This window comes from Cynara cardunculus (assembly GCF_001531365.2).
Source record: "Cynara cardunculus var. scolymus isolate 2C chromosome LG 6, CcrdV1, whole genome shotgun sequence".
Taxonomy (NCBI): domain Eukaryota; kingdom Viridiplantae; phylum Streptophyta; class Magnoliopsida; order Asterales; family Asteraceae; genus Cynara; species Cynara cardunculus.
Window position 1 is genome coordinate 5,467,770 of NC_037533.1, and position 10,734 is coordinate 5,478,503.

General features: G+C 39.8%; 2 protein-coding genes across 5 annotated transcripts in view; both read left to right on the plus strand.

Moving 5' to 3' along the window:
- Positions 1 to 4,717, plus strand: part of LOC112514328 (ubinuclein-1-like) — an 11,928-nt gene extending 7,211 nt beyond the window's left edge. Inside the window, exons 6-14 of one of the 4 annotated variants that reach the window (XM_025120742.1) lie at positions 294 to 402; positions 491 to 600; positions 726 to 812; positions 2,131 to 2,256; positions 2,473 to 2,604; positions 2,711 to 2,758; positions 3,339 to 3,437; positions 3,930 to 4,386; positions 4,516 to 4,715. In XM_025120742.1, the coding sequence (XP_024976510.1) occupies positions 294 to 402; positions 491 to 600; positions 726 to 812; positions 2,131 to 2,256; positions 2,473 to 2,604; positions 2,711 to 2,758; positions 3,339 to 3,437; positions 3,930 to 4,386; positions 4,516 to 4,583 (1,236 nt within the window). In that variant the 3' untranslated portion in view covers positions 4,584 to 4,715. Of the gene's footprint in view, positions 1 to 293; positions 403 to 490; positions 601 to 725; positions 813 to 2,130; positions 2,257 to 2,472; positions 2,605 to 2,710; positions 2,759 to 3,338; positions 3,438 to 3,923; positions 4,387 to 4,515 lie in introns of all 4 variants that reach the window. The other 3 variants (XM_025120740.1, XM_025120741.1, XM_025120743.1) reach the window with 3 other exon arrangements.
- Positions 4,718 to 7,739: 3,022 nt separating this feature from the next.
- LOC112514087 lies at positions 7,740 to 8,693 on the plus strand. Its single transcript, XM_025120422.1, has 2 exons — positions 7,740 to 8,339; positions 8,418 to 8,693. Exons 1-2 carry the CDS (start codon positions 7,740 to 7,742, stop codon positions 8,691 to 8,693), a joined length of 876 nt encoding a protein of 291 aa, XP_024976190.1.
- The last annotated feature ends 2,041 nt before the right edge of the window (positions 8,694 to 10,734 follow it).

Genomic DNA, 10,734 nt, shown 5'->3' on the forward strand with positions numbered 1-10,734 from the left:
GGAACAATAGATGGAATGATGTTTATGACATTCATTTTAAGACATAATGTCTGTAAAAGCAATGCCATTTTTCATGTATGGCTGTCATGTCTTGTACCGATGTGCTRCTTTTTCTTTTTGTATTTGACTGTCTTCTTGTATATTAAAGATCATTTACCTGTTAGTCTGTTACTTCTTTTAGTGGGGAAACTTGCTCAAAGTGAATGACTAAGCTCACAACTGTCATGCTGTGAAGGAATATTTTGCCATATTTTATTTTACTTTTATTGAGGATGCTATTTTCATTTTTCAAGCAGAAGAATACACATATGGTGAGAAAGGAAGGTTTAAGTGCTAAACCTAAAAGTACAAGTTTGATGCTTGAAAAAGCCATCAGGGATTTGGAGAAGATTGTTGCAGAAAGTAAGTCCGAGAATGATCAGTTTTGATGATTAAACWAGAAGCCTTCTTTGTTGATTAATTGTTCATATATATCTTGACATCACAACAGCAAGGCCACCAAGTATGGAGGTTCCTGAAGCTGACAATTCATCTCAGGCTGTSAAAAGGAGAATGCCTCCTGAAATAAAGCAAAAGCTGGCTAAAGTTGCTCGACTGGCGGTAACAGACACAGCATTTCTTTCTATTTTTTGTTGAATGGGTCTTTTGATTGTCTTTTGCAGTTGTTTTTTTGTAACATAAGACTGACGTACAAAGATAAAATCTTACATTTGTGGTGTTTGTAGCATACTATCCATGGGAAATTGACGAAAGAGCTGCTTAACCGTTTGATGAACATCCTAGGTCATCTGATACAGCTTAGATCATTGAAGGTATTACCTTTACTGTTACCATTATGAATTTCTTTACTTTAAGTTAGGTACTGAGCTTATATTTCCTGATATTCGTTTTCTGTATTTGGCTAAATTATAGCAAATCTTAGGGTTTTTTTTTTTTTTGGGGGGGGGGGGGGAGTCTCCCACCACATAAATTGCAATGTATTTGACTCTATTTCATGTTGGCGGCTAGACTTTGGTGGTAGGAAGTCAGCTAAGATGATGAAATAATAGCCATTGGATCAGTATTGGCTGGTTTGGTTGGGAACACCCCTATACTCCAAATAGTATATACATAACTATACACCCGAACAGCACAAACATTTTACTTATGACCAATTTAAGTGATTTGTATATAGCTAGATGCTATAACGTCTATTTCACATATATCTTGTTTCTTTTAGTAATCTTTGCATGGGTTGGTATTATTCAGCAGATTCAGAGCATTTCCTAGCTGCCACTTGAGTGTCTAGCTCTTAGAACTGCAAGTTTAGCAGACAGCAGCAATCAAAGTAAAATGTATTTAATTGTGCATCTATGACAACACACGAGTTTGACAGTGCATTTTATGTGCTGTCTAGCTTMTGAAGAAACCCATCTAAGCAGGGAATCTGCTAAGTAACGACAAATACATTCTTTAATAGTTGAAATGCTTTTTGGAAAGCATTTCTAACTAGACACTCATTTGGACCATCATTTTGAACAATTTCATCAACCAAATTGAAGTACCAAGTTCAATCTCCTGGTAGGTGTTCTTCCTCCTAAACAAAGTAAGATCACATTTAATTTGTGGGGGGAGAAGAGTATATTGTCTTTATTCTTAATGTCATCTCTTCCAAYTTCAAACCAAAATAAATCAAAGTTCCTAAGCCATGGTGCATCGCCCTGAACAATTATCTAACAAACAGAAACACTTCCTATTGAACCAATACATTAACCCTTCTCCAACCTATCTTACAACCTCTCCCACACAAAAAAGATAGTTGTACTCTTTTCCAAGTAATATCTTCTGCAGTCCCTTACCCAAGTACATCTGTAACCTTCAGGTTTTCTGCCATGTTAGACACAAACTGATTTTTTAGCTTGTGATATTGGGAATAGGGAAAATCCATTTGAGCTGTAAAAATGTGCCATTGAATTTGGTGCATTTATCTTGGTCTTCAATGTATAAATATTTGACTATTCTTGTCCTTGAACGTACCTTGATGATTTTCATTAAAATAGCAATTTACATTGACCTTCCAGTTATCTTTTTCAATGACCTTGTCTTTTGATTGGCTTCAGTTCTTTCTGACTGTTTCATATCTCGTAACAGAGAAATCTTCAAAACATGGTTGTTATGGGATTGTCTGCCAAAGAAGAGAAAGATACCAGGTTGCAGCAGTTAAAGAAAGAAGTAGATGAGATGGTTAAGATCCGGGCTCCTCTGATGAAGCCGGAGGTACTTTYCCCCCACTAGATTGCACTTCAGAGGCACGGATGTGTCTTTTTTTGGAAAAAAAGACATCGTAGAAAGTAACATGGTTGAGTTAATAGTTCTACATATTGAAACTCCTGTGGTAGATAGCATCTTAAATATGTTGATGTTTCTTGTCATGTTTGCATCCGTTACTGCCAGCCACTTATAGGGTTTATTGTTTCACTGGATTGTCCATAGGCAATTGAGCAGCAGGCTGGGTCATCCGATGATTTTCAGGAAACTGGCACCAAAGAAAAAGTTAAAAGCAGATTTACCACAGATGATGCTTTAGAGGACAAGATTTGTGACGTTTATGACCTTTTTGTTGATGTACTGTACTCTGACTGTATACCGAAAATTTTCTTTCCGCAAACCCTTCTTTTTGCAAACCTTTCTTTTCAAAACATCTTACTTTACAAATTTATTTTGTTGTCAGGGGCTTGACGAAGATGCAGGTCCCCAAGTTAGGAAGCTTTATGCAGAGGTAAGTTTGTCCCAAGACTTCCCAATGCTATTTAATTGTTGTTTTTTCTGTTGTCTTTATCAAAATCTTCCGCTGTACATTTTGTGAATATGGTAATATGTAATTGTCTTTTAGGGGCAAGTTCATTTGAGAACTGTAAATATGTAAATGTCTCTTTTTAAGGGGAAGGGGGGATACGTATCTTGGCATGTCATTTTCTGCTTTCTGTTATATTGGCTCTTTGCATGTTGCATTGAGAGAGGGGTTCTCCCTGGATACCGTTCTGTATTTTCTGTTTGATCATAATTCCATCAGCTTCCTTCCCCCTAAACCTTCTCTATCATCTTCTTCATTTTTCTGTTCTCTATCAATATTCATGACAAATGATTCATGAATATTTGGTTCTCACGGTTCCTAAATGAGCTTTTCCCTTGTCTTGTATTTCCCAGTTTCTTGTGCATTTTTTTGATTGAAATTCATACTCTACTTGCTATGGAAMTTTGCAAACTAGCATGGATTTCTGGCAAGCTCTGCTACTCTATGTTTTATAACGTTACTCAAACTGAAACATAATTTTAAACGTTATCCGTTGGTGTTGCAGCTTGCAGAACTGTGGCCAAAAGGCCTCATGGACAACCATGGGATCAAACGAGCAATTTGTAGGGCAAAAGAGAGGAGAAAAGCACTACACAGGCGCAAGGTATGGATTATTCCCTTTCTCTTTCCATTATAATTTGCATACAATCTCACAAGGGGCTGAGACCACCCTCGTTTTCTATTGCTGTCTGCCATATAGTATATACAATTTGTAAGCCATCTTTAATCACACATRCTTCCAACCTGTCATTGATGCACCATCAAGTGTGGCCAAACAATTGTAGCACCATGTCATGTGTTTTGATAACTATGTAATAGAAAGAATTTGACACAGATACAACAGCTTTTGGAAAAACAACATACAAACTTTTTGAGCTATCTTTCTCTCTGTCACACACTTCGCACATGCTGGGGGTCTTTATAAAAACAACCAATCTATGTAGAGGCAGGTCTGCCTACATATTATCCCCAAATCCACCTTTGGGTGGTATATATGGGGTTTGTTTAGTTTGGTTTTGTTAGATGTTTAGAAGAGTGCACATAGCTTGGGTATTTATATATTTTATTTTCCTCTAATTTGATGTTAAAGGAGCAGGAGAACCTGAAGAGGAAGAAATTACTTGCCCCAAAAACTGAAACCCTTGCGGTTGATGGTGGATCAGTGCAACATGCTCCTGATAAGATGGTCACCGATTCGAGTGCAGCTGTGAGGTCAATATCCAACACAATAGCTGCTGCTGCTGCTGCTGCTGCACGGTCGCCCAACACTCCTAGCGCCGACAAGCCAAAACAAGAGAAGCTAAAGAACACTCAGAATGAGACAATGGCACCGGAAGTTTTGGTGAAGAAGAAGGTGAAGAGGAAGGCAGAGGGTGAGTCAGATGATGGTCAATTGCGACACGAGAAATCAACTTCAACACAAGGGGAGGAAAGGCGAAAGTCGCATAAGCAAACGGCCATMGCTGGTCCTGTGAAGCCAGCTGCTCAGTCATCCATCGTTACTCCTCTTCCTGCTGCTGCTCAACCTACACAACCAACAGTGAATAGCCCAGGTGACATGGCTTAGTTAAAATGAAAGTTTTATAGGGGTAGAGGATGTTGGTAGTGGTTTTTGTTGTGGGGCTACACAAGTAAATGATGTTGATTTGAGTTTTTGTTATGCATTTTTTATGTTTAACTAGGTGTGGCTGGCTGGTCGGTTGGTAAGTTAGATATCAGACGGTTAACCTTTGCAGGTACACACACATGATTAGAGAGGCATCTTGGAGGCGGTTCTTAGAAACAACCGATAAGAACTTGGGTTTGGTCTTCGGTGGTCACTAGTTTTAGCCCTCACGGTTAACTCTAGTGCCCCATGGTTATAAAAAGGTCTTTGCCATGCCAATCAATGGTCATGGTCCTAATCTATTTTGGGTGGGTGGGTGGTGGTGGTGGTGGTGGTGCCAAAGTCGCAAAATAATTACTAAATTAGTTGTAGTTAGAAAACACTAAGAAATTAGATTCAGTTTTAACAATTTATAGTTTGTGTTTTGTCATTGTCAACGGTCAACTTAAATTTAAGCTATAAGTATGGTATTGTAGCCTCTTAATATTTCTGGCAAGGATACCTTGTGGTGTACATCTAATGACCATAGTGAGTTGTAATTTAACAATTGGTGAGTTGTGGTCATMTACATTGATCTGCCAAAAATGCTTACCCAATTGATGAACATGGGATTGGTGGCGGTTGTAAGACTACATCTTTAATGGTGCCACCCAATCTTATACTAAACATTATTTGTTACACATCTTTAATGGGAATACTACTTTTACACCAAATTTGATTTAATGAATATTAATAGCATTTCTAACGGATTCTTTAAAATCAAAATCTTCAGAAAAAAGAATACATATTAATTATCTCCAACGTATTTTCTGTTTTAGAGAATTTAACATTGATTATAATATTAAAATATTATTACATAAAAATCTCTCTTTCACTTTCCATTTTAAAGATAGKTTTAGAAAAATTGTTGATATAAAATATTTAAACTCTCATTTTCTTTTGTTGTTGAGGATGCTTTAAGCCTCTAACATACTTGCTACCATTATTTTATTTACTACACCATTTTTTCACAATTGCAATCTTGATCCTTTAAATTTAAGATTTATGTATTAATGATTTTAAAGTGTTATGGTGATTGTGACTGTGTAAGGGTGGGTGGTTGGGTTGGTTGTTTAGACTTATAGTACAAGTTCTTAATATAGCATTTCATTTTCGAAAATGGCAAGGGAGAGAGAGCGTTCGAGGAGGCGAGAGGGCGGTCACCGGAGAAGGATTTACGGAGAACCGAGTCGGCTAACAGAGGTCTTGGTTTCAAGGTTGAAGAATCTCTTCGTAGGTATGCTATCAGTTTCTTTATCACGAACTTTCTAGAAGATTTGGAGGAGAAGTTTCTTTGSGCCAAGATGAAGGAGCTTGGAAGGGTGGTCGATGTTTTTATCGCAAGGAAGAGRGATGCTAGGGGAATGAGATTTGGCTTTGTCAGATTCCTGGGCATTAAAGATGTCAGGCAAAKGGAGAAAGYTTTATGCGAACTTAAATTTGGATCGCTATAGCCAAGTGCAAATGTGGCYAAGTATGTTAGGAAGGTCACGAGGGAGGCGAAGGGCRGGTCACAGGATAAGGGCATATTTCAGAAGGTGGAAGCAGAGGCCATGCATGGTGAGGAAGGAACAACAGGCGTACAGGCATAACAGTTCGTACRCAGATGTAGTCAGGAACTTTATTGGCAAAGATGCGGTTAAAACCCGGGGGCACAAGATTCATCTTATCAAGCTTTCTTGTTCGAACGAGTTGAAAGTTAAGTTGCAATCGACTCTTATCGGGAAGTTTCGAAGCTTTGAGGCTTTAKGTAATTTCCAAAAATTTGGGGAAGTTACAAACTCTCAGGAGTTGTTGGTTAGATACTTGGGTGGTTTGTATGCTCATGTTTGCTTAAAAAGTGCAGCTGATGCTCAAAATTTCTTGCTCAATGATAGTAAAATTTGGAGTGACTAGTTTAGCAAATTAGATTTCTGGAATGATAAGTTTGTGGTTAAGAAAAGGATCGCCTTTGTCATTATTCACGGCGTGCCAATTCAAGCTTGGACCCCTAGTGTGTTTGCTGAAATCGCCGGCAGATGGGGAGAAGTTATAATTCTGGAAAATTGTTCGGCGGAATGCAGGAATCGTGAATTTGGAAAAGTCGGTATTCTTACTGGCGAGAAAAAAAATGGATAATGGACTCTCTTGAGATCATTGTTGATGAGGTTCGGGTATACGTTCGTGTGGCTGAAGATATTGCGGAGGGAATGTCCATAGGTTCTTTTTTTGAATATGCTAATGGTGATTCGAAATCGGATTCGATTTGTCGTTCGAAAAATCTCTTTGTTGACGATATTCTTTCTCCGTCACCGGAGCAKGCCGTTGTCTCACAATTCCGACAGGCAAAGAAAGATGAAGTGAAACAGTCGGGACTTGGTAGCCGGAAAGTCTCCTCGGGGGAAAACAAAGCAGGGAATTCAAGAATGGTCTGCATGGGGAACAAAATGATGAGGTTGGTGGTTTTAATGCCTGCTCGGGTCGGATGACATCTTTGAGGGCATTGGGCTTGTTGGAGTTTTGGATAACAATTTTGGGCCGCTGGGACTGCTGTCTGCTGTTAGCTCCCCTRATGGACCTGTTATTGATGTTTCTAATTTGGAGGGTATTGAAAAGGGTAACGTTATTTGTTCTCAGGATGGCCCTATTGTAACAACGCCTTCCAGGAACCTCAACTCTAAGAAATTTGATCTCAATGCTTCTYCGGAGTGTAATGTTCTTATTGATGAGGATGATGGGGACGTCTCTGTCGGAAGTATAGGGGAATCYGATTCCCTCTTGGGTGATTATGATTATGATTTAAAAGACCTTCATGCTTGGACGATTGTCTCGAGGGAAAAGGATCTGCATTTGTAACGTCGTAGGAAGAACAGAGCTAGAAATAAAAAGGTCTTTGAGGTCGAGAAACCTAATACAGAGGCGGTCGGGCTAGCCAGGGTGGTTGACGAGGTTCCGATTGTTGATATTGATTCYGAGGTACCCAATATTGAAGTCGATGAAACTATTCGGGTTGGTTGTCTAGTTGGCTTTGAGATAGAAGGGAAAGCAKATTTGGTTAGAGACTCTTTGCAATTCGACGGAGATGTCCGATCATGTTAAATTTTTTATCTCTTAATGTTAATGGTCTTGGGGGAGGCGTCAAAAGGAAATGGTTGAAAGAGCTCAAGCAGGATAACGAAGTGAACTTTCTTTGTATCCAGGAGTCAAGAATCTCATCAATTCCTAAAGAGTTTTTATGCTTGTCGGTGTGTGTGTTTGGGGGGGTGGGGTAGGAATGTCGATATGGCCTCGGTCGATCCGTACGACAAGTCTGGTGGTCTTGTCTCTCTTTGGGACTCTACTCTCTTCATCAAWTTAAATTCGTTTATGGATAGGAATTATCTGATCGTTACTGGTTCTTTGTGTCCTAGCGGGGTTAAGTTAGGCATCTGCAGCATTTACGCTCCTCAAGACTCTAGCRAAAAAGCTCGGTTGTGGTCTGCCCTTACGGAGCTATTGGAGTCTATCGATGTCGATGCTTGGATTTGCTGCGGTGATTTTAACGTTGTTAGATGTCAGGATGAAAGGGTAGGGTCYGAGTTTGATGTTGGGAGTGCCTTGGACTTATTAAACTTTATTTATGAGAACGGCTTTTTGGACCTCAAAATGGGTGGTCGGAAGTTCACGAGGAAAAGTGCGGATGGTTTTAAATGGAGTAAACTTGATCRTTTCTTGGTGTCCCAGAGTTTCCTCTCCTTTTGGTCTAAGGCATGTGTGAYCGCGATGCCGTTCTTATACTCRGATAACTGYCCTATTCTTCTGGATGGCTGCGACGAAGATTTTGGGCCGATCCCGTTTAAACTTTTTAATTCTTGGTTAAGTGATTCAGACTTTGTGCAGATGGTGAAGGAGGGCTGGATAAAAAATCATAACGGATACTCGAATTCAAGCAATATTAGGCTTTTCTTTTCCAATTAAAAGCGACTGAAGGCGAAGATTAAAGATTGGAGGAAGTCGAAATTGGCTTCAACCAAAGCCAAGAAGGCTTCTCTTACTKCTAAGGTTAACRATTTAGATTTGATTGCGGCTGCTGGTAATCTGAGTGTTGTTGATGCGCAGATCAGARTGGATGCTRTGAAGCGTATTCTGGAGATTGATGAAGCTGACATTAGTGATCTTAGACAAAAGGCCAAAGCTAGGTGGACTCTTGAAGGAGATTCTTCCATGGTCTACTTAGAGGCAGATTTAGCAAGTTAAATATCCACGGTAYCGGCGTAAATGGTAGCTGGATTCGAGATCCTAAAGAGTTGAAAAAGCAGCTTTTGAGTTCTTCAAAGAGAAATTTTCAGAAGAGAAGGTGTGTAGGCCAATTTTTCAATAGCAACCATTTCAAAAGACTCTCGTTAAGTCAAAAGGAGGCGCTCGAGCTGCCCTTCACTCTAGAGGAAGTTAAAAACACAGTTTGGGGATGCGGTAATGAGAAAGCGCCAGGACCTGATGGTTACTCTTTTGCTTTCTTTAAAAAGTTTTGGAATATCATTGGTGATGATGTTTTCAAGGCGGTAAAATCCTTCGAGGCCAATGMAGAAATTGGAAGGGGATGCAACGCTTCATTCATTACTCTAGTTCCAAAGGTAAAGGACCCATTGTCTTTCAAAGACTACAKGCCRATTAATTTAATTGGTTGTGTTTGTAAAATCATCTCTAAGGTGCTGTCGGATATATTAAAAGGGGTGTTGGATGCGATCATTGGGAAGGAGCAGTCGGCTTTTATTAAGGGCCGATGCATTATGGACGGCCCGCTTATTGTTAATGAAACTATCTCTTGGGCTAGGAAGGCAAAGCGTAAATTATTAATTTTTAAAACTGATTTTGATAAGGCTTTTGATAACTTGAATTGGGATTTTTTGGATGAGGTTATGAGTCAAATGGGATTCGGTAATACCTGGAGAAAGTGGATTCGTGGAATTCTCTCTAATGCAAGTTTTCTATTCTTGTTAATGGAAGCCCAACTGAGGAGTTTATCATGGAAAAAGGCGTGCGACAAGTTGACCCTCTTGCCYCTTTTCTTTTCATTATCGCAATGGAGGCCTTTAGGGTGGTTATGTACGAAGCTTGCATTAAAGGGGTATTTAACGGGCTGTCTCTTCCCAGAGGTGGCCCCAGAATAGAGATTCTTCAATATGCTGACGATGCTCTCTTTATGAGTGACTGGTCGTTAACTAACGGTCTAAATTTGATTCGGTTACTCAGATGTTTTTATCTTTCGTCGTGGTTGAAATTCAACCTGCAGAAAAGTTGTTTGTACGACATTAGGACGGGTACCGGTGAGTCTGAGCTGCTCGCTCGAAGAATGAATTGTAAACTTTCTTTTATTCCGTTCCAATACTTGGGCCTTCCGGTGGTGCGCAGATGGGAAGAAGATGTAGTTGGAATAAGTTAGTAGCTAAATTCCAAGAGAAACTTTCMGCTTGGAAGGCCAAGTCTTTATCGTTTGGTGGCWGGAAGATTMTGTGTAAATCGRTTCTTGGTAGCTTGGCAGTTTATATTTTTTATTTGTTTAAAGTTCCGAAAAATGTGCTTAACACTCTTGAAATTCTTAGGAACCAATTCATWTGGGGCCGGACTGGACAGAGCAAGAAAATTATCTAGATTAAGTGGAAGGTTACWTATAACAAAATGGATAAARGTGGTATTGACATTGGTAGTTTGAWGGCGCTTAATTGGAGTCTCCTTGCTAAGTGGTGGTCAAGGTTTCTTAATGAAGAGGGTAGTCTATGGAGAGATARTATTAAGGCGTTTCATRGTGATAGTGGGGGTATTTTCAGCGACGGTTGTAAGAAGCCGGGTGTTTGGGGAGCTATTGCTAAATGGGATACTCTCATCCGTAAAGTWGGACTTCATGTTAACAGCTTCTGGTCGGTAGATATGAATGGCGATCGGAGATGGAACCTTTCCGAGGACGGTGTATTCTCGGTCAAGACGTGCCGGGGTAAGATTGAGGAAGGTGTTTTACAATCCAACGGAAGGATAACGATGTGGAATAAATTAGTGCCGGTAAAGTGAATATGCTTATCTGGCGTCTTTCGAAATCAAGACTCCCCACTAGATGTAATCTTTCCTTAAGAGGTGTCCGGGTGAGCTCAATTCTATGTCCTTGTTGCCTAAGTCAGCCGAAAACGGAAAGTCATCTCTTGTTTGGTTGTTCGTCTACAAAGGAGATCGGTGCTTATGTAAAGAATTGGTGGGCGGGTTTTCCTTATCATGCTACCAACTTGGCGGATTTTTTTTCTGCGGC